The 23,384-nt window shown below is 38.3% G+C and overlaps 1 protein-coding gene and 1 long non-coding RNA gene across 24 annotated transcripts in view; one reads left to right on the top strand and one right to left on the bottom strand.

Annotated features, from left to right (window-relative positions):
- KMT2C (lysine methyltransferase 2C) overlaps positions 1-23,384 on the top strand; it is a 283,726-nt gene that overhangs the window by 152,746 nt on the left and 107,596 nt on the right. For all 23 annotated transcript variants that reach the window (XM_042927176.1, XM_042927161.1, XM_042927160.1 and 20 more), the window contains 6 exons: positions 2,254-2,416; positions 9,621-9,792; positions 11,731-11,845; positions 20,762-20,931; positions 21,389-21,540; positions 22,595-22,708. In XM_042927176.1, the coding sequence (XP_042783110.1) occupies positions 2,254-2,416; positions 9,621-9,792; positions 11,731-11,845; positions 20,762-20,931; positions 21,389-21,540; positions 22,595-22,708 (886 nt within the window). The remainder of the gene's footprint in view (positions 1-2,253; positions 2,417-9,620; positions 9,793-11,730; positions 11,846-20,761; positions 20,932-21,388; positions 21,541-22,594; positions 22,709-23,384) is intronic.
- LOC122213031 lies at positions 6,987-11,027 on the bottom strand. The gene is made up of 2 exons (XR_006199391.1): positions 10,853-11,027; positions 6,987-8,513 (listed from the first exon to the last, which is right to left on the bottom strand). It is a non-coding gene; the product is annotated as an uncharacterized LOC122213031 (long non-coding RNA).

Here is a 23,384-nt window from a genome sequence, read left to right as displayed (position 1 = left end):
TTTTTATTTGGTTTAGAAAGATCTATTCCAGCATATATATAAAGTATACATTTTCTTTCAATGCCAAATGTCTTTCATTAGCTATGTAATTATAACAGATGGGCTTGAAGCGTTCACTTAAATGCAGTTAGTATTTTATTTCCCTTCCTTTATTCCCTGTTATCTTTATGTTATTGTAAATTAGTATGTTGGATACATTCCAGAGCTTCTCATAGTAGTTTAGCTAATGTCACGTAATATTTTCCATTGCAAATGTGATTAAGAGAACATGTTGATGTTTCTAAAATGATATAGACATTGGGAAAAGGATCAATTTAAATTATTTTGTTTCCTTATTATGCACTTAAATAAAAGTCATTATATTTTATTTGCCAAAATTATTTTTAGTGCAAAAGGCTCTGTACAACTTGCCATATGCTATAAAAATAACGGATTTTAGCAGTTTAGCTGAAATTATTTTGTTATGTTTATGAGTTAATACAAAAACTTTTTAATGATCAGTTGGACACATAAATGCACTTTCCTCCTTCCACATTTTCTTGGTCTTTCCAGTATGACACAAGGATACTCAGACTACTTAGATGTTACACATGTTGTTAACTCTAGGTTCTGCTAATATACTAAACAGATACCCTGAAAGGTTATGACATAAAAGTAAGTTTAGAAAAAGCTGGTTGTTACAGTTTATCAGTGAAGAGAATTAAGGCTTTATTTCTTCCTTTCAATGAAGTAACACCTCTAAGTATAAAAAGAGAACTGAAATGTGTATTAGTCTGTGGACTTGTGGACATGACATACAACTGAAATGCCACAAAGATAGGTAGTGTTTATGAGTTACTTAGAAGCTACAGACATCTGTTGACTGTATTCAGAATGTGTAGAAGACTCATCATCAAGAGACACTGAACTTTGTTATATTGGTGCAATGCCATGGACTGATGCTTTTAAGGAAGAATTTGATGGCACCTTATATAAAATGCTTAAATTAATCATAATTGTAAAACGGTGGTGTTCTCTGATAGACTGGCAGAGTGTGGACTAGGTGTATCAGCATGTGAAGATCATCCTAGTAATGGTACCAACTTCCTCTGTTTCACGAGGCTCAGTTTTACCCCACGGTGCCCCATTTGGCTTCAGTTGTTTGTTGGGCTGTTCGTGAACCACACTTACCGATGAGGTTACTAGCGGTGGAGTCCCATTAGCGCATGCGCATACGAGCACCTGTTTATTAGGACCTTTCTGTGGCCAGCAGCGTTCACAGTGCTACGGCTGCAGAGGTTGCGTAGTCTGGTGCCTCTGCTTAAGGATCCTGGACGGGGGGGAAAGAGAAGACAAGTGAATGATTCTCATGCAGTGGCACGAATGCTAAAACGGAAGCCTATACGGGATAGATGGCTGGGCATCTGCAGAAAGAGATTTTCCACTGTACGGTGCAGGCCACCCAGCAAAGACCCATAAAGAAAATGGTACCCAGAATGATCTTAGGGGGAGGAAGGAGAGTTTACTAATCATTCTCAGGGAAAGCTGAATCGTTGCCGCGTTGTAGGTAGTTCGTACTGACCTCCTACGCTTTCAGTTGCCTTACGCTTGCCCTGTGGTCCTTCTGGGGGGCTCACTTGCTTTGCTTTACCACCAGCAAGAGAGTAGAGGCAGGTACAAATAGGGGAAGGAGATACTCACACGACTTTGTTTTTCTTCACATCTCCGTTCTTATTAAGACATTTGAAACTAATTGTTACAGTGAAGTGTGTAGATTTGTATGTGTACCTTTAGCCCGCCGGTTGCCCCTCATTAACTTGTTCTCTGAGTGGTTCATTTCATGTTGATTTTTAGATAGGGTGAAAATAGTAAGAGGTTTTAAAAAAAATAGTAAGAGGTTTTGCCAACAGTATGGATTCATTTTGTTAGCTTGTTGGTGGGATTCAGTGTTAAAATAACCCACAACTAGACACCTGCCTTTTCAATCATGCTACTAATTTAAAAAAATTTTAGTTGTTTTTGACAAAAATCAGTGGAAAAAGTGAAATCTCACTTTCTAAACTTGACTGGAAGAATGAATCTGTATTATACCAAGCACACAACTAAGTGTCTTAGATTTTATTATTTTTAACAGATCTTTTACTTAGTATCATGGAGGTTTAAGTTGTTTTACTAGTAATGTACACAGACTTTTCTATACCTTCCTAGCCCCACATTTGAATGCTCCTTTGCTAGGTTTTTAAAAGAGATTTCTTTCCCCTTTGCCCCTTTCAGCGATGTGCATTTTGTAAGCACCTTGGAGCCACTATCAAATGCTGTGAAGACAAGTGCACCCAGATGTACCATTATCCTTGTGCCGCTGGAGCTGGTACCTTCCAGGACTTCAGGAACTTCTTCCTTCTGTGTCCAGAGCACATCGACCAAGCTCCTGAGAGATGTAAGTTTGCTACAGATACACTTTTTAAACATTTATCAGTGTATTTACTTCAAATAACAAATGTTGTAAGTTCCCTAAATGTTACTCTGCTTGTGTTAAAAGTTACATAATCTTGATGATCTAAGGGATCTTTAGATCCTAGTGATCTTTGGGGGGGGGGAGGGGGGGGGGAAATCTCTTACCACCAGCGTCACTGAAGTCCAAAAGGTATTTCCTCAAAATTTCAAAGACAGTTTACTTGTTTTAAATTCTTATTAAAAATTTTTTTTTTCTTTAAACCACTGTAGAAATACTGAGTATACAGTATTTTATTATGTACTAAAAAGTAAGTCATTTAAAAAGTTCAACAGTATTCAGTGTCTTCTACACCAGAAAACCACTTAGAGAATTATAAGATGATTCACTCAGGTGTTATTTCAGGATGGACATGAGTAGAATCAGCAAACACTTTTGAAATTCTTGGTAGTTGTATAGCCCTGATAATCAGTAATAGAAATCTGTTAGTCCTTCTTGATTTCTCTACCTTGATTATCTGTAATCCTCAGTTTTGCCTTGTTTCCTTTCTTTTCCAAACAGTATTTTATAATTATGTGAAAATGTTTAAATGTTTGAAATTTGTTTAACAGAAAATTATAACTCTTTCCTATCTTTATTGTTAAATCTTGCCTCTTTCTTGGTATATGGATTTCCAATGAGCATGTATGCTTTGGAATTTTTTCCTCTAGTAAATTCAATTTCCAGTCTCATTGTGAAATCCCTGTGATACTTTATTCCGTCTTTTTTATGTCACCTGTTAGTTACCTTATTGATAGCTTTTATCTATATCTTAGCAATACTGGTGAAAGCTATTTTATTAAATCTTTTCCAGCTCTCTGGAACATAAATGTAGCTACCTCAGGCTTGAACTTAAGTAGTCTCAAATACAGTTAGATTGCGTAATCTCCATACCATAATTTCATCTTCAGCTAAGATTATTTTGTGTTTACATGTATAACCATATCATCCCTAATCACTATACAGACATAAATTATAGGTAGGGCAAACTGAAATGTCAGATTGTGTTTAGGTGAATAAGGGATTTAAAGTCTAAAATATGTTTGCGATTATATACTTAAGTCTGGGAGAAAAAGAGCATTCATGCATAGCACCTGTCACAGGTGTTACTTATTCTAAGACCCCACAGAGTGAGGTGCTTCACGAAGCAGGTGCACCAGCTGCGAAGTCATCATCAGAGTTGGTTATATTCTGGGGGGTATAATACACTTTGCCAATCAAATAAAACAACTATATGTGTCTTTAAGAATCTGGATTTTATTCATTGTTTTGTACTTAGGCATACTTTAGACCTCAGTAAACAACATACAAACTTTTCTGTGACCACATTCCTAACGTTAGACATTTTGTTGGTTAATGGCTATGCTGCTTCCTCCTGCAGACTGTGTTCTAATAGGGCATACCTCACTTAATGTTAGAGCATAAACATCGTGTAAAGAAGTGTAAGGACTCAGGGGAGCTGAGCTGCTGTCACTTAGTGTGCGTGTACAATGAGAGGTCTGTGCTGGCACACAGAGCTGAGAGATGCACTGAAATTGTTGGCACCGTGCCTTGTTCCAGAATAGATTTGTGGAGACTCATAAAAATACGTGAATAGTAGGATAAAATAAAACTAAAAATACGCAAGGAAATTTGGCCATGGGAAAGTAAGGGTAGTATAAATATGATGGTAATAGTGACATTGGTATTTTGAGCAATAAATGCATGCTTCCTAGATCTAAGCCACCAACTCGGCTCCAGAGCTCTCCAGCCATCAACACAAAGAGGGGAATATGAACAGTGACCTGATTCATGGCAATGTCAAAAGAATTCACTTGATGCTGAGACTATATGTACACTATACACTGCAGCGAAACAAATCCCACAGGGCAATTTCTTATAACAGCCCTCAAAATAAGCCAGTGGCGTGAAACCAAAGCCCAATTGAGTAAGTTCTATTCCTCAAGTATCTTAAACAGTGCAATCTGTATACACAGCTTTCTGACTATCTGTCTTAATCCAAGGATATAGAGAACATTGCAGATAGAGTGTATTGTAGTAATTTACAAGATAGTCTCCATAAAATCTTTCATAAATATTTTTGTGGGGCTTAAACAGAGTGTTACTGTGAGGGTTAAATAACAATTAATGAAAACATGTAGCAGTTTACCTTGTATATATGAATTGCTTTACAAAATGGTAGTTATTCCAGCTCTTATCTAAGACCCAAGTTCTGCATATACATTGAGTATAATACTTCATGCTACTGCCTAAATGTAGAGCAACATGCTTGATAGCTGAGTTAGGAGTTGGAGTGACATCTTTTTATGGAAGCTGGCGGGGGGTGGGGGGGGGAGGACCTCATTAGAAAGAAATTCCAGCAAAGTGAGCCTCTGGGAGCAATGCTGAGATTTTTATCAGAAAACAGTTGTAGGGCGTTTTGTCATGGATAAATGCTGGTCACGGCCTCATCATCATTCACATGACAATGCCAGTGTATACGAACCTTGTCTGGAAGTTTTACACTAATATCCATTTCAGAGCTGTAGCCAGATCTATTTCCTGAGTGGCATTTTGCTTCTGCGGGAATGCCAAATGGCAAGGAGCCAAACATGTAAGATCAGAGGAAAGAACCTTCCAGAAAGAGTGAACTACTGCACAGGTCTTGAGGGGTGGTGGGCCTGGCGCAGGATTGGGGAGTGGCAGCTAGTCCCTGTGCCTGGAACACAGCGTCTGCTAGTGACTGTGGAGACAACAGCAGAGTGAGCACAGACTCCCTCACTTAGGCCTTGCGACAAGGGAAGGGTTTACTTCTTCTGTCTACACTGAGAAGATTTCGAAGGGTTCAAATGGGGGAATACGGTCTCTCTTCCTTCACTCCCCTCCCCCAGTGAATTTACCTTCATCGTTCAGCTTTAAATTGTTTTACTTCATTTAAGCTTTTAACTCGAACCTCCCTTTCTTGGTTGTGTGTCTCTTGGTACCAAGTCTTGCTGCCTTTCTGTTACCTGAAATGCTGTCGGTTCCTGACCTTTCTTTTATTTACCTGCCTACTCTGTGGGCCAGCCTCTCTGGACAACATCCGTGATTTACGTTTTCTTTCTAGTGATTCCATTTAGGCCACCGCAGTGTCCTGCCAGTAACGCGAACAGAGATGAAGGTGCCGGGACGTTGGCGGAGCTCACAGAGCTGTGCTGATGGACCCTTAGCTGGACCCTGCCTGGCAGCAGTTTGACTTGCTGTGGCTCTTCGCCAGGGCTTTGCTTCTGACGCAGGAGTGGTCGTCTCCCCTTCCAGCTTGACCGAGTGAAGCGGTCTGGGACAGGGTCTTCTCACGTAGGCCCAGTGTTCTCATCTTTTCCTCCGTCTCTTCTCTTGTCACCGCTGTCACTGGAAATGACCTTGTCCACAGCTCTGTTTCTCCTGCTCTCTTCTCGCTCCTCCTGCATCAGTTAGTCTCCTCGCTGCGTGCCTCTGCTGGCACTTTCCTTCTTACCTTCGTACCTGCGCAGACATTCCTCCCCTTGGTTGTCCTTCCGGTGGGAGGAAATATCCATTAGTGAAGAGCTTGATCTCGGGAGCCACATTGACCTGGATTTAACTCCTGTTTTCTCTCAAGTTAGCTTTAGCTTTTAGTCTTTCACTCCATCCCTTCTGCTTTTTCAATTGCTTAAAGAAACGTTTCACCTAGTTGTTTAATTACTGCTTCAAACTTAGTTTCCCTGTGGCTTACGGACATATATGTATGTATATGTCTATATGCTTATTTCTCACATGACACTACAGCTGTCCAGTAATAGCATCTTTTGCATGACTTCCAAAAGCCTCTTTTAGTATTTCTGTACTTGTCTTCTCCCTGAATGGGGAAATGGTTGAAGCCGACTTCATTTCTTGACGTAGTGCTTTTTTCTGTTATTATTTTTACATAACGCATGGTAAATGTTTTTAGACCGAGTGTATCATGTGGATGTGTTTCTTTGTCTCATTTATTACCAGTGATCCCTACTAATCAAAACAGCATGATCGTGTTGTCATTAAGGAACTGCTGTCAACTGTCATAGTAATTTCTGCCGCAGTGATACACACGGTTATCTTAGTGTAGAATGGGCTTTGCTTAGTGTGGTGCACAGTGCTGTGCGCTAGAAATATGACGTGAGCAACGTAAGTACTGTTTTTCTAGTATTCATGCTAAAAATGTTAAATTACAGTTCAGAAAAAAACACATTTAATCCAGTGTGTCCAAAATATTGATATTTTAACATGTAAGCAGTAAAAACTTTTGATATTTGACATTACTTTCTTCCTAGTAAGTCTTTGGAATCTGGGGTGCAGTTTAAACGCATAGCACATGTCACTTTGGACAATCACGTTTCCGTTGCTCAGTGGCCACATGTGACCAGTAGCTACCATGGCAAGTTAAGTGTCAGAATAGCAAACTCTGGAACGTTTCACAGAAGCATTTCACACAGTGTTCCTTGCATGTTTACAGTAGAAAGATGAACTGAGTAGTGTCTGATCATCAGAATGTAGTATTTGCTTCAATTTCTGTTTTGAGTAGGCAAAAAAATAAAAGGTTAGTTTTTAAATGTACATAGCTTGAATGACTAAATATTGGCACTCTCTTTTAGTGTTAAAAAAAATCGACCCTATTATGTGATTTCTATCAAAAATGAACTAATTTATGACATTTCCATTTTTAGATTAACGACTTATTTTAAATGCCGGTCAAAGAGTCATTTAAAAGTGATTTAAGACCTATTTAATAAAAGAGGATACAAAGTTGAAAAAGACAAGGTCCCTACCCTTTAAGTGTTCATAATATTGTGTTATAATCACTTGATTTTATAACAGTTTATTCTCAGCATTTGGGGAAAAGGTATACTCAGCAACTAAATGGATATTTAGGTGTGGTAACATTAGATATTCAGGGCTATGTGAGCAGAGTTTTGAAGGCCTCTTTGGGCTATGTGAGAGCAGAGTTTTGAAGACCTCTTTGGAAAAGGTTAGGGGCACAGTAAAGGGACAAAATTTCAAGCAGTGACAACCATGTATATGAGCACACGGGCACTGAACAGCATGTGTGTTAATGTGCATAGCAAGCTGCTTGTTGTCACCAGGAATAGTGCGTGGTCCTCGGATTTCACTGGAAAGGGAGGTAAGGGCTCTCCCCCCCCCCCCCCCCAACTTTATGCTAGAAAATTTTTACTTTTTTTTCCTCTTAGGTGAAAAGGTGGGTATTGGTAAAAATTTAAGCAGGGCATAACAATTAGATTCACAATTTTGAAAACTTACTCGAGATGTGTAGATGATTAGCGAGAAGGTCAGATCCGTCAACAGGGATCCCATTTAGAAGATACTGTAATTACCAAGGCAAAGTGGGCTGGACTGAACTATACAAATTGAAGGAAGAAGGATATATAGGAAGTTTCCTCAGTAGGAATTGGTGTCTACTTGGATGTGTTGGGTCAGGGAAGAGGAATAGTGAGACTAAAGTTTCTGCCTTTACCCAGAATGATTGAGAAAAACAGGAGAGGTTTAGATTTTAAAAGTGTTTTATTTTAGAGGTGTTAAGTTTTGAGTATTTTTAGAACATCTGGCTATTGAGGTCCAGTGAGACTTGAGAATAACATCTTATAATTTAGAAGGAAGTTTGGGGCTAGTGGTACAGATTTGGGAATCATGGGAGTTGATCGCAAAGGGAAACCATGGAACAGGATGAAACCCTAAAGTACTCCAGCATTTAGAGGGACCGTAGGGGTCCAGAAGCCAACGTGGGAGGTGAGATGGAGGCATGGGAAGCCTGAGGGGAGTTCAGGAGAAAGTTGCCATCATAGAAGCCAAGAGAAGGGACTTTACTGTGGGAGTGGATAGTGATGTAAATGCTGCAAAGGATAAAAAGAGGTCTGAAAAGTAACCATTGGATTTCATAGATCATTGGTAGCCTCCTGAGGGTGGCGCCAGGTACACGGCAGGTGTGCAGCTGCCAGGGCTCCAGCTGCAGGGCCAGGTACACTCCAGGGCTTGGTTCTGGACTGCGAATGGTTTCTACCATTTTAAAAGGACTCTAAAGGAAAGAGCAAAAGTCTGTATATTAGAGATTCTATGGCTTATAAAACCAGTTTGTCAAGTAAAAGGAATAGATGATTACTCTGCTTCAAGATGCTTGACTGGCAAAAAAACAAGGTGGAAAGGGCTTATAGCCAGAGAGGACTGACCAAACCTTCAAAAAGTAAAAGGGAGGGGAAAAAAACGTTCGTCTATACAATTTAAAAGTCTTCAGATCATCAGCTAATCAAACCATTTAGTATGTGTCACATGTAGACATACTTATATATATCATCAAATTAGTATGATTTTAGAACATGATTTTTCTTACTGTAATTATGCATGAGTTTAACTGTGTACTTGGCAGGACAGTTTATTGTTACATTTTTGTTATAGATGGTAAAAGAGCTTAAAAAGTGCTATTTCTTTTAATCCATATCTGGGGATAGAGGATGTCCGTGATTACCTAGATTTTAATACTTTTTTACAAACTGGCAATTAATATAGAATTAGTATATGAAGTTTTGTATTTGTGTACAAATACGTAGTTTCCATCTTTAATATTCTCCTTCATACGATGTTTTCTAGTATTAAAAAAACCAGTATTTGATCTGAATAAAAATCAGTCTGTTTATGCTTAAGAAGCACTTAATTTAGTTGATATTAACATTTCTTAATTGTCTCTTGACTTATCTTGTTAATTTTAAAATACATTTAACATCCAAATAAAATGGTTCTTTTTGCACTGCAAGGCATTTTCTCAGTTGATATTTTCCTGTTTGGTTCTTTTCAGCAAGCATATGTTGAGAATTTAGTAGGTGTCCAGCACCGTCATTGGTACCAGGGATATAAAATTAGATAAGAACTGCTCTGGTCTCAGGTAGATGTAGGCACAAATAAACTACGTCAAAACTATATGATTAAATTTAATGTAATTAATTTTAGACTAAATACATTAGTGTTTTTCCTGAGACCTTATTCTGATTGGATATCAGTTCAATGTGGATAACATCGAGTGTCTGAAAGGTTTACCATGCAAATTCCCTTCAAGTGATTTTTAAACTGTAAAGTCAGAAAAATATTAAACTCTTCTACAACAATTTCATTGTTTTACTGTTAATTATAGCAAAGGAAGATGCAAACTGTGCAGTGTGCGACAGCCCGGGAGACCTCTTAGATCAGTTCTTTTGTACTACTTGTGGTCAGCACTATCATGGAATGTGCCTGGATATAGCGGTTACTCCATTAAAACGTGCAGGTTGGCAATGTCCTGAGTGCAAAGTGTGCCAGAACTGCAAGTAAGTTTTAATTTCAACTCAAAGGTGTGTATTGAGTTTAAGAGAGACCCTATTATTAGGTGCTAAAGGTTTGTGTAATATGATAAAGATTGTTCATACTGCAGCTATATTCATTCCCACTGACTTCATCATGTCTTTAAAAAATTACTAGATATTAACATTTATATTATTTTGAAACAAGTCTAAACAAAAACTAATTTTCATAATTTTAAATTCCTCTGGTTGCCTAAAAAACTCATTTAAATTTGCCAAACATTTTAAATGAATGATATTAACAATTTAAAAGAAGCATTAGAAAAACAAAGCAACTAATTTTGAGAGAGACTGGGGTGGAGACTTAATAGGAAAATAAACCTCTAATTGCAGAAAGTTATATGAGAGCGAGTGAAAGAATCAGTGATGTGTTTCAATTTCCATCCTAGGAAGAATTATTTATACTAAGACTACTTAAAAAAAAAAAAGAAAAAAAGAAAAAAAGAAACCTGTATATATCTGAAGACAGTTACCTTCAGTAGACCCTGGTCACCATAATACTGAAGCACAGTTGCTGTATGGCATGTAAACATTTGGAATGGGATTATCTCTTCCTATTTGTTGTATTCCATCCTTTGGTTATTTCTCCAGTCTTTTTTGTGATTTTTTTTTTTTTCTCCTGCTACTAATTAGCATGATAATTTGGGGAAGTTATCTGCATCTATAGCAGTCTTCAAATTGTTTACAAGCCAAGGACTTTTGTAACAGGAGAAATTATGCCCACCACTGCCATGATCAGTCTGTTTTATTTCTAATTTAATTCGATAACAGGCAGCATCGATATCTTAACAAGTATGTGGAATGAATAGGACCATGTGCTTTTATATTTTGGTTAAAAATTAAAATATCAGCAAACATGTATTTGATACCTTGTTATCTGTGCCTAGTTTCTTGGGAAGGAATAAGAGAACTTGAAGAAAGATTGCTTTTCCTCGAAGATCTTTCCACATAGCTAAAGAGATAAAACGTGCAATTTTATGTGTAGAATTTGTTAAAATGAATAAGAAATAACTAGAGGCCAACTAACCCATCTTCCTGTTTACTTCTGTTTGTCCCCAGGTGTTACTCAGCGGCTCCTCTCTCCACTCTTCTTCTTGCATTCCCCAGTTTTTCTTTTCCCGTCCTCTTGAAGTAAATTCTTAGTCTCTGAGAGTGGCTGATAGCCAGGAATCCAGGCAGAGCTCATGCTGTAGGGCAGGGGCCCGATCTTTGGGGCAGAAGAGCATTCAGGGAAAAGAGTTGAGGTTTTTTGACTGCAATTCTTAATAATTTTGAAGAGATGATTCTTAACACCTGTTTATTTAGTACCAATGCTCAGTGGATAGTCTAAGCTCTTCAACCAGAATTTATATTTAATTCTCAGTGTCTTTTGTTCACATTTTATACCTGAAACCAAGAGGACTCAAGTGAATTTTACTCAGGAGTCACACAACTAGTGGAACAGCAGTCTGAATACAAATATAGGTCTGATGCCAAATTCTATCCTCTTTTTATTACATGACAATGTCTTTCCGATTCATGATGCCAACGCTTGTTCCTTCCCGTGCAGCATCACCTGTCAGTTACAGCTCCTTCCCCTAGAAAGGGTGTTTACTGAGATGTTTAAAAAATAAAGGCCAGAGTCCTTCATGTTCCCTTAACCTTCCTTCTCTGCAGGAACCCTAACCTGGCTAAAGCAGGTTCACCACAGGTGAGCACTCAGTAAGGATAGTCCTGTAGGGACCTTAGGAAGATGTCTGTTTCATCCTCCAGGGGGTTACCTCTATCATTCTGTGAGTGTAGACGAAACAGACACTGAGGTATTTATGAACTGGGCAGGTCCTAGGACTGATTCTTTTCATGATTACTTATGTTATAAACATAAGTTTAAAGATAAGGCATCATTAATGCTATCTTATTTTTTAGACAATCGGGAGAAGATAGCAAGATGCTAGTGTGTGATACGTGTGACAAAGGGTATCATACTTTTTGTCTTCAACCAGTTATGAAATCAGTACCAACCAATGGCTGGAAATGCAAAGTAAGTTGTTTATGTTTTTAAGAAAAATATCATCATCTGTATGCTTTTCATATAGACCAGACAAATCGGATACCTATTCAAATCTATACATCATCATCAACTTTAAAAAAAACAACAGCTTTATGGATGTATAATTAATATTCAATAAACTGCACATATTTAAAGTCTGTAATTTAATTATACGTGTATACATTTATGAAACCGTCATCACCTTCCAAGATAATGACCAGATTCATCACCCCTAAAAGTTTCATGGTGTTCCTTGGGAATCCCTCTTTTCCAGCTGTTCACCCTCCCCCGCCGCCCCTGTCTTCCAGGCACTGTGCTGTCACTCACCATTGGTTAATTTGCATTTTCTAGAGTTTTATATAAATGATATCGTATAGTATATACTCTTGGTGGGGGAGGGTCTAGCTTTTTAAACTCAGCAAGATTAATAGTTTGAGACTCACCCCCATTTTTTGTGCATGTCATTAGTGACTCCTTTTTATTGCCAGTTAGTGGACAGATCATAAATTGTTTATCAGATCACTTGTTGGTGAACCTTTGGGTTGTTTACAATTTTAAGCTGTCATGAAAAATGCTGTTATGAACATGTTAACGTATGTATGGTGCTTCATGGCTTAGAAATTGGTTTTGAATGATTTATCTTTAATCTTTCCAGAAAACTATCTGAAATGTAGTAGCCTCGTATGAAGATACTGAAAACACAGAGCTATAGTTTTAAAATTCAGTAACTTAAAATTCAGAGATAAAACACACATTTTGGTGATTGTGTAGTGATTTCATATGCACATCACATTTTTATGGGTGTAAGTACACTTGTATTAAATATTTGGAATCATATGGTATATATTCATATTATGTCCCTCCCCTGTGGTAGTTTTAGTAAGTGATTATTAGATCTTTACTTTTTAGACGATATTTAACGTTTCTCTTGGTTTTGAGAGTCAGAGGAGGTCTTGTAGACATTGTTTCATTGCTGAAGATATTGGTCTTTCTGCCTGGTTATGACAACTTTAAGATGCATTTTCAGTTTTTTTTTTTTCCCTTTTTCCGGGTAGTCTTTTAGTCCGTGATTCTCCCTTCTTCCATCTATTTTGTTACTTGCATCTTTATGACCCTGAGGTGTTCCATGCTGGTCTCTTTAAGCTTCCTGAGGAATTCACTGAGGCTCTGTCCTCTGCATCTCTAAACCCTGTGGGTTGGCTGGCAACTCTACCTACTGGGCAGAGTCAGTACTCTACCAGGTAAACAACAAATTTTAGAAGTATTTGTCCACGTAAGCACAGAATAGTTAAACGCTTCAAGTGAAACTAGAAGGATAGATCAAATTTATCTTTAAGTCTCAACTGACTGAATCTAACTTTTTTTTTTTCCCCCCGTTTGGAAGATATTTATCAACAGTATTTACTGTGACTTTTCTTTAGATATTCTCTAGGATGGCTCAATCATAAAAGTAGTTCATGTACCATGTACTTCCTTTGAAATTCATATGGGTAAACTAATAAATTCTAGATGAGAGCTGGTGAGGACCTAGTGGTTAATTGTCCAAGTTTACTTATTTGTAGAAGCAGAATAGGGAATAAAACTCAGGTTTCCTGTCTTTTTTTTTTTTTTTAAATACGTTCATTTTGAGACAGAGAGAGAATCCCAAGCAGGCTCTGCACTGACAGTGCAATGTGGGGCTTGAATCCATAACCGTGAAATGACGACCTGAGCCGAAACCAAGAGTCGGATGCTCAACCAACTGAGCCACCCAGGTGCCTCTGAGGTTTCCTGTCTTCCCATGTTTTATCCCATGTATAATGCTGTCTCCCTATGCTGTCAGACTATACTTCCTTGAGGAGCAGGGCTTTTCTTTCTAGATTAATTAAGAAATATTCCTTATCTAATTTTCACTTGGTATGAGTGTGTAGATGCTAAGAAACTAGACTTTAGATCCATAGGCCATCTCTATACATCCCCCAGGTTGAGTTTTTATTATTATTATCTCAATTTTATAGAACAGACATGAAGCTAGGCGTAAACTTTCTTTTTATCTTCAATATGTACACTGCCTTTTAAAAAAACTAGTATAAAGTAAATATTTAATCTGACATACAATTTTGCTTTGAAACTAAATTGCCAGGATTGGGTTTAAAAGAAAGATATTTTCTCATGCTCAGTTCAATGTGTAAGCTTTTCCTCTGGCTTTAATAACGTTGATACAGAGAATGCCTTTTGTATTTGTATAAAAATAGTATTGATAATGTCCTGACCATGTTTACTAGCTCAGAATAATCAGACCTCGAAGTGCCAACAAGCAGCCCTTCAACAATAGATGTAATGAAGTGTCGGTGTAACTATAGCTTTTTGTTCATGAGTGCACCGTTGTGGTACAGTTGAAATCTGTACTAAATGAGGTATCAATCCAATTATTTCTAAAATAGGGAACAGAAGTTCCTCATTTTAAGTTACTGGTGTGTTGTTTGCCCTTTAACTGTAGCCAGTCGATGTATATGCAGACAGGAACCCTCTCTGCTGGCTCTGTGGCGCCCTGTGCTGTCCGCACAGCTCATTCTTGCCATAATTGTACTGTGTAAAATCTTGCATCTTTCACACACTTTTGACGCACTTGATAAATACAAAAGCTAAATGCAGGTGTTAAAATCTGCATTCTGCATTGTGTGACCCTAGGAGGTCAGTTAATTTTTTTTGTTGTTCGCGTTTCTATGAAAAATTTCAAATTTTCAGAAAACAGCCCTCTAGGACTGCATCTGTGGTCTACCTGCACCCTCACTTTCTTGTCCCCTCGGCACAGAAACGCGCTCCCGTTACCCGAGCACGGCCCTTCTCTGGACCGCCAGGTTTGTCTCGACTTCAGCCTAGCGGCGTTCAGAGGGGCGGCGTGGGTGGGTGGCTGAAACGGCCCCGGAATCCGAGGGGAGGGGTCAGGCTCCAGGTGGAGGCTTCCTGGGCTGCTGGCCTGCAGGCTGTGAGCTAGAACCGGCCTGAGGCTGCCTCTAGAGGCTGGAAAGGTGTGCTGGCCCAGCAGGGGTGGGAGGTTGTTTGCTGTCTCAGGAAGGCCTTGGAAAGGGGAGCGAGCTCACCTGTAGGACCCCGAGGACTGGGTGAGGGGGTGGGGGAGGGCGGAGGAAGCCGAGCACCTGCGCCAAGGCCCCGCCCACCGCAGGTCTGGGCCACCTGGAACTTGCGTCCGGTCCGGCCGTCTCCCGGTTCCAGGGCGGTGGGCGCTGAGTTCCGGGCCGCCACCCGAGGGTGGGGCTAGGAGAGGGGCCTCTTCCCTGGGGACGGAGATCCTGCGGTAACTGCACTCCGGTGTGGCTCCCGGAAGGCGGGGCCTGGGGGCCGACGAGGTGGGGCAGCAGTCGGCCTCTCGTCAATTCCGGTTCCTTCCTGTCTGCAGGGCCCGCGCTTTCCTGGGTTCGCTTGTTTTCTCGTCTTGATTATTGGGCCACAGAAAAAAACCTGCTGTCGGCAGATTTGTATGTTTATGCTTTCATCTTTACGTACCTGTACTTGCCTTGCTTGTTTTCCGAAATAGGAAGTTGAATTCATAATTCGTTTTCTTTACTTTTCTAAGGAGAAAAAGTACATTTAAGACTATACATTTACCTTCGATTATAGCTTTGGCTGCACTCGAATTTGCTGTATTTGTTACTGTCTCTGTGTACATCTGAACTAATCACTGTATCTATTTTTAAGTCATACTTAAGCATGTAAATTTCTGCTCTAATTGTATTTGATCCAATAATTAACCGGTGTAGTTTTCTTTTTCACAAAGAGTGACTTTAAGGTGTAGTATTTGTGTTTATTAATTTCATACAGATAAAGTCCTTTTTGTTGTTTGACTAGTTGATTCCACAACATATCAGGATGTACATAAAATTGATCGCTGCAGTTTTTCTCATCAGTTTTTCTTTGTAGTTTACTTTTTCTTTTATAAACAAAACTAATATTTTGTCGTTCTCTAGCAAGTGGGTCAGGTCAGTGTTGATATGTTGTGCTTTTTATCAGTGTAAAGCTACTCTATTGTGTAATGCCTTTTTTTGGAGGGGGTGAATGCAAGGAACCAGCTACTTTTGTTTGCCTGGCCATATGGCCTTATAGGGCTTTAGTTTGCCAGTTGAATGTATCTTTTCACAGCTTTTTATTTTGTGTCATTTTAAAAGTATTCTTTGAAAGGTTTAATAGACTTAACTATTGAGATTAATGGTTGCTATTGAGATGCTTGGCTATTTTAAGACAAATTGGTTCTTTTGATTTCCTTTCTGTTTTTCTGTTCCCTTTATTTCCTGCAATAATTTGCAGTTAAGAATCTTATTTTATGAATGCTGAGTTATAGATGTTGAAAGTATAAATGTTTTCTTCTCCCACTTATTACTGAAAATGAAGAAGTGAGAAATTTTCCTTCCTTTCCTTTCTTTGTCTTATATTAAGACTGTAAACGTTGTCACGTTTTCCTTGCAAAAAATGTCGTTTCTTTATAAATTCCAGTCTCATTTAGCCCCCAGTTGTTTGGATTCTTGGTTATGGAATAGTCATTTTTCTGAAATCCTGCATATCTGAAAGAGACAGTTGTTGCCTTTAGACTACCACAAGAAGTTGTTTTGGTATTACTTTGTTTTATAACTTTTTCTTTTTTATGTTGTGGAAACTCCCCCCCCCCCCCCCCCCCCTCCAGTTTGTGGTATCACAGAAGAAAACTTTTCCTTTTTTTTTTTCTTTTAAGACATTCACTTAATTAAAATCCTTTTTTTACTAAGAGCTTTGGGATCTTCGTTTTTGTCAGTTACTCGGAATAAGTTGTTTTGAGACTGTATCTGATTGCGGTTCTACATGAATTAGCGTTACCTGGAACGTGCTGACCACGGTCAGTCTCTAGTCTGGCCAAAGAAAAGGTCTAAGGAAGTGTTGGTTAACTTTGCCTTTTTTTCTTCTTTTTCTCTTTACATTTGCCATCTTTACGGTCTCTTAAATAATCTTCAGTAACATCTAGTAATTTTGTTTCCTTCTTAAAATAAGGAAACATTATCATCTTTGCTGTGTTTTTTGTTATCTGGGAAAATGTCTTCAGAAGTCTGGGTGTATTTCTTGCCGCTGTTCTCTTTTATCTTTGTCTTGCTTGCTCTCTTCCTGATTTGCCGTCTATAATAGTCTGCCGTGCTCTTTCACAGTGACTGAATCGTGTATAATCTTGCTGAGAATACATAGTTTTGTTTTAATTCTGCTCTGTGGAGGTATTACAACGTGGGTAAAAGATGAGGCTGGGGAGTCAGCCCCACTCTTCTAGTGACTAAATACAGGATCTTTGGCAAAGTGTTTTACTTCCTTAAGCCAGTCTTTCTCCCCTAGAGAATGTGAGTAGAACTTCCCTCACAGTGGTGTTGGATTTAGGGAGGTGATGCCTGTAAAGTGCCATGTAATGCCTGAATTAAGTACCCAAATAATCATCGTGGAGTTTTTCCACAGGAAGTCTTATCCACTGTGCAGCTTGAGAGAATGATCCTCTTTCTCAGTTGTCAAATTTTTTCATAGATGTCTGTAGTCTTTTGTCATAATTCATTCGTTTATTTAACATTGGGAGGCCTGCTGTATGTCAGGCACTGTGCTGCAGGTTCGAGGTCTGCCTTTTGGGAGGGGGCAGACTAGTGAGGCTGCTCACGCTGAAGATGGGGGGCTCTGAAGACGGGGGTGGTCTTTTTAGGAACTTTATTGTATACCAGTCATTGTCGGGTAGGTTCTTTTTCTAGTTTCTCTGTCAAGAATGCTTGTGTGTTGACACGTCATGCATTTTTAAAAATTATTTTGAAATAATTTCAAACTTTAGAAGTTGGAAAAATAAAAACACCCATATGCCATTTCCCAAGATTTACCGTTGTTAGGGTTTCAGTATCATTGTACACCCTCTTTCTTTCTTCTCCTTCCCCCAACTCTTTTTTTGCCCTGAACCATTTGAGGGTTGTTATATATACCGTGCCCCCTTTGCCCTTAAACACTTCAGTGTGTATTTCCTCGCAGTAGGGATATTCTTACAGAATCACAGCACAGGCTACCAATTTCATATGTTTATATCAGTGTAAGTATTTTCATCTAATCTCTTATCCATATTTCAATTTTGTCACTTGATCTAACATCCCATATAGCATTCGCCCCCTCCCATGCAGGTTCCAAGATCTGGTCTAGGGTGAGGTATTCTGTTTAGTTCTCTCTTTGACTCTTTTAATCTGGAAGTTTTCCTAAGCCCTTCTCTGTCTTTCCGATATTGACATTTTTGAAGAATAGAGTTCTTCCCCACATACCTGTTTTTGTTTTTTTTCCTCCAAGTAGAACTTGTCTCATTTTGCCTTTGTCTAATACTTCTTCATAATTAGGTAGTCACGTGTTCTTGGTCAGATGACTGTATAAGTGACGATGTGCCCTTCTCGGGGTATCCCTGCTAGAGGCACGTGGTGCTGATCTCACCCTCATAGGTGATGTGAACTCTGATAATTTGGTTAAGCTGCTGTCAAACTTCTTCACTGTTTGTTTGTTTTTCTCTCGATGTAATAAAACATATGAGAAGATAGTTAAGACCATGTGAATATCTTGCTCCCAAGAGCATTTTTAGGATATTTCCTCCAAGACCTTAGGAACCCTTGTTTGATGCATTTTTACCTGTTGGTTTTAAAGAGATGCTTTTGTAGCCCTAGCATTTCTTGGCATTTACCAGTCAGCCCTCTGCACTCTACTATAAGCAAGAACTCTCCCTTTTATTACATGCCACAATTATTTGTTTATTGTCAACATTGAGAAATTTCCATTATTTTCAGTAATTTATAATTCTTTACCTAATTCATTTTACACTCAGATTGTCCCATATTTGCCCTTGGTGGCCTCTTCAGGCTGGCTTCTGTGGTTTTGTGACATGTCCTCACCATTTATTTGAATACTTCCATTACGTTTTGGCATAACAAGATGTCCCAAGCTCATCGTACACCTTCCTGCTCCGCCCGGGGAATCAGCCCACTTTTCCATAAGTGGGTCCGGTTCCTTTGGTGGAAAGTGGGTGCAAGATGTGCTCATTGCTGTGGGTGTGTTTGTTTCTTTGTCTTTTCAGCAGATGGGACAGGAAATACATCGTGTGTAAACACACACACATATGTATACAAATAAATGTGTCTGTACTCACACATGTGTATAATTATAAATGACAGTTCTGAGTAGAACTTTTTATATAACTTTGACTTTTGAGAGTATGTTAATATCCTATATATTTTTAAAAAAATAAAAAGGGAATAAAATCTGTTACTGAGAGCAAACCGAGGTAGGTTTGTTTATTTGAGCCGTTGAGTAAATGTGTTGGTGTTGTTGGGACGAGAGAAGAATACAGATACAAAATGAATGGGAGAAAGCAAGAATTCAGTGGGAGGGGTCAGAACTGGAGTCATTGGTGTAAATTCATTATTTATAAATTATGTACACGTGAATATGTTAATTCTTACCTCTTGAACCCAAAATTGTATATCCGACTTTGTTAAGTTCTTTTATTGAATTTATGACTGATTCTCTAGGATTTTCCAAGTGCTATCTTGTCATCCAGGGATAGTTTTGTTTCTTTTCCTGTTGTTTTCATTTGTTTCATGGTTTACATTGGCTTCAGAACCAGGTTAATTAGATAGTAGTCGAGGTAGGTGGCATCCTTGCTTTCTTCCTGACCTTGGTGGGAATGCCTCTAGGGTTCTCCACTTAAATAAAATGCTGGCTTTAGGATCGGGATATGTATGTATATCACATTTAGAAAATACTCCTCTGTTTTTATTTTTCTGAAGAGGTTTTTTTCTTCTCTCTCTCTCTCTCTCTCTTTTTTTTGTTTTTTTTGTTTACGGCTTTACTTTTTTTCCAAAGGTTTTTTTCAGCATCTGTTGAAATGCAGTCATTTATTTTTTCTTTTCAGACCTAATAATATGTCAGATTTTATTAATAGATTTTCTAATATTTAGCCATTCTTGCATATCTAGTATAATCTCCATTTGCTCATATTTTATTCAGGATTTTTGCCTCAATATTTATGAGCATATTTGTTTTAAAACTGTAAGACTTTAGCGAATTTGTGGTTCATGCTAGTTTCTCTTTTTTTGATCGGCAAATCTTTCATACTCAGCAGCTCAGAAAGTACAATTCCTTTTGTTTCTGGTGTCTTAGATTGAAAAATTGGGGTGGATAACGAGAACTCACAGTTTATCAGCTGTGTGCCCAGGATTTTAAGACAAGTTGGCTAAAGGTGTAGGAGAGAGTTTGGCAGGCTTCTGGCAGGCCTTGTGCTCTGTAACCAGTCCTGCTTCGGTAAGGATAGGGCTTCCTGTTTGAAAATGTGAGAAGCCGTAATTGGATTTTGATGTGGAGAGATTACGTTCACACTTTTGGACTCCAGGTCATTTGGAGTGGGTCATGATAGTTCTTTCGTGCGAATTCTTGTTTTTAGTTCCTGAGCCACCGACAGGCAGATGAAGTACCGGTGTGTTTTCCCAGCACGGAGTCGAACACTTAGTTCACAGAAGCTGCCTCCTGATTCGGGGATAGGTTTTTTTTTTGTTTTTGTTTTTGTTTTTGTTTTTGTTTTTGTTTTTTTTTTTTTTTGAAGTTTGGGTTGCTATGTTCTTGGTTTTCCTCCTTCCCTATTTATGCTTTCTTGGATGTCTCTAGCCCCTATTTATGTTTTCCTGGAGGTTTTAGTGCAAATTGAATGATGTCTCCTCAGATGTTCAAAAACACACTGCCTTTTCAAAAACATACATCCTAAACGAGTGTCAAGAAAATTAAAGCTTAATGTATAATGTACGAATGTTTCATTGATTTCAAAAAGGTTCGCACCAGAACTGCAATACAAATGCATAACAAACTGTTTTTGTTTTCATTTTTTCTGGTGTTTAGAATTGCAGAATATGTGTAGAGTGTGGCACACGATCTAGTTCTCAGTGGCACCACAATTGCTTGGTATGTGACAGTTGTTACCAACAACAGGATAACTTATGTCCTTTCTGTGGGAAGTGCTACCATCCAGAATTGCAGAAAGACATGCTTCACTGTAATATGTGCAAGAGGTAAGAAGACACAGTTCTCCCACTGAAGTGTTTTGTCAGTTCTTCTATCCACGCGATCATTTGTGCTGTCATATATCTTTGCGCTCCAAGCTTTTATCACTCCAGTAATCCTTTTAGTACTGAGTACTGTTAAAGATGAAATGAAATTACATATTTATGAGTCTGGAAGGCAGAAGGAAGGGAATGGGCGAAAGACCTGAAATGAGCATTGAGAGGGAAAAGTAAGGAGGAAATAGTTTAAAGATATGGAAGTAAAAACATGTGAACACCTTTGAATGACATCTAAAAATGCCAGTTCCTTTTCTAGAACCTTCACCAGTTGCCAACCCCTACAACCTCTCTTCTATTACCCTTAACCCTTCCTATACCCAGTTTTCAGCAATTGCCTCTTTTTTTTCCAAGATAGTAACTTGTCTTTAAATTAGAAAATTTTATTTAAATATATTTATCACTGCAGATGGGTTCACTTAGAATGTGACAAACCAACAGATCACGAGCTGGAGTCTCAGTTCAAAGAAGAGTATATCTGCATGTATTGTAAACACTTAGCTGCTGAAATGGACCCCTTACAGCCAGGTGATGAAGTGGAGATGGCCGAAGTCACTACAGGTAAACGTGAGAATTTTTGTTTCTTTTTAACGATACTGTGCCAACCAGTCACCGATGCATTATTTTAGTAATGATGAGGGAATCCTGTGTATCAGATCCCATCTTACTCTTAATTTCTCAACCTTTAATTTAAATGTGCAGGTGATTTGGGTCATCTCTGAATCTGATGGCTGACAGCAAATCTAGCTATTTTCCAGCCCTTTTCCTAATAGTCGAATTCTAGGACCGGTGTGCCTTACTCCAGCTGTGCTCTTGGAGCCAACAGAAGTTGTCAGTGTTTGGCAATACGACCTAGTTCGTACTTTATAACCTGGGATTATTTCACTCCAAGGTTTAGTTTAGTGGTTTTTGTTTTTTGTTTTTTAAGTTTATATTTATTTTGAGAGATACAGAGCAAGCAGGGGAGGGGTAGAGAGACAGACAGACAGACAGGCAGAATCCTGAGCAGGCTCCGAGCTTTCAGTGCAGAGCCCTATGTGGGGCTCGAACTCACGAACTGTGAGATCGTGACCTGAGCTGAAATTAAGAGTCGGACACTTAACCGATTGAGCCATCCAGGCACCCCACAAGTTTTAGTTTTGTAATGTCCTTCTTAAATGTTAATTCATATATTTTGATCCCCAGATCAAAATTATTGCTTAGGTAATTTTAGTAGTATACTGTTGTTGGTTGTAAACATAATAATGAGTTTTTTGGTGGTAAAGAAAACAGATCTGCTTACCAGACCATTTTTCACGTTCATCAATATGGTGACTTTTATAAAGTCCTATTTTATCATCTATGAGAAGTTTAAGTAGATGCAGCTTAATTATTAATGTTTTTTTGCCAAGATGCCATCAGTATACAGTTGTGCAATATCCTTTTAAAATAATAAAGTGCCAGTAACCTTTTAATTCATAGTTTCCATGATATGTATTTGGTTGAAAAACGTAAAGCGTGGGGAAGAATTTATGGCATTTTGGGTGGTAATTTACTCTCACATAGGAAAGTCATATTTATGTAATTAAAAAATCAGGGAAAACTTAAGCTAAAGAATAAATAATTTTCTCTTAAGATTGTAATAATGAAATGGAAGTTGAAGGACCTGAAGACCGTATGGTATTTCCGGAGCAAGTAGTTAACGAAGACATCAGTGGTCAGGAGTCCACACCTGGAATTGTTCCAGATGGTAAGAATGTTTTCGGTAATGGATATAATTTATTTTCTGAAGAAAATGTATATGTACGTTGAATATGTGAACATACACTAAAACTTTACTAAATAAAAATGAGCTACGAGTGTAGTCACTTAGGAAATTGTTTTAGAGAGGAGTTTTCTAGTCAAATAACATTAGAAATTAATAGGGGAAAGGACTTACTTAGTAACCAGAGCTGTTACTGATTGTGCGTTGTTTCGTGCTGGGATAATGAAAAATTATTGTTTCAGATGGTCTCAGTGGTTCTGTTGAGGGCATTTCAGTTATTTCCATGATATTTTAATAAAGCTTTTTACAAGATTGATAATAGCTATTACTAGAGAATCTAGAATTAATGAGAGACAAGGTTGGGGGAAAACTACTTATGAAATTTAATCTTGGGCTCATCTGACAGTCTGGGATTTTATGTGAAATTTTATGTTATATAGATTGTGTACATAAAAAGCCTCAGATTTTGGGGGGGATTGAGTTTTATGTTTAACAACTTTCATTAAAAGGTATAATTACATAAGATGTAAAGTAAAAAAAAAATAAGACAAAGCTATCTGTAATAATAAATCTTGTCATAGTGCATCATCAGTTTCCTGATTTCATCATCATACCCTACTTACTACTAAGTAGTATGTTTGGTGTTTATACTGATAATTGG

This window comes from Panthera leo, chromosome A2 (genome assembly GCF_018350215.1).
Source record: "Panthera leo isolate Ple1 chromosome A2, P.leo_Ple1_pat1.1, whole genome shotgun sequence".
Lineage (NCBI taxonomy): Eukaryota > Metazoa > Chordata > Mammalia > Carnivora > Felidae > Panthera > Panthera leo.
This window is presented reverse-complemented; position numbering and strand designations above follow the sequence as displayed.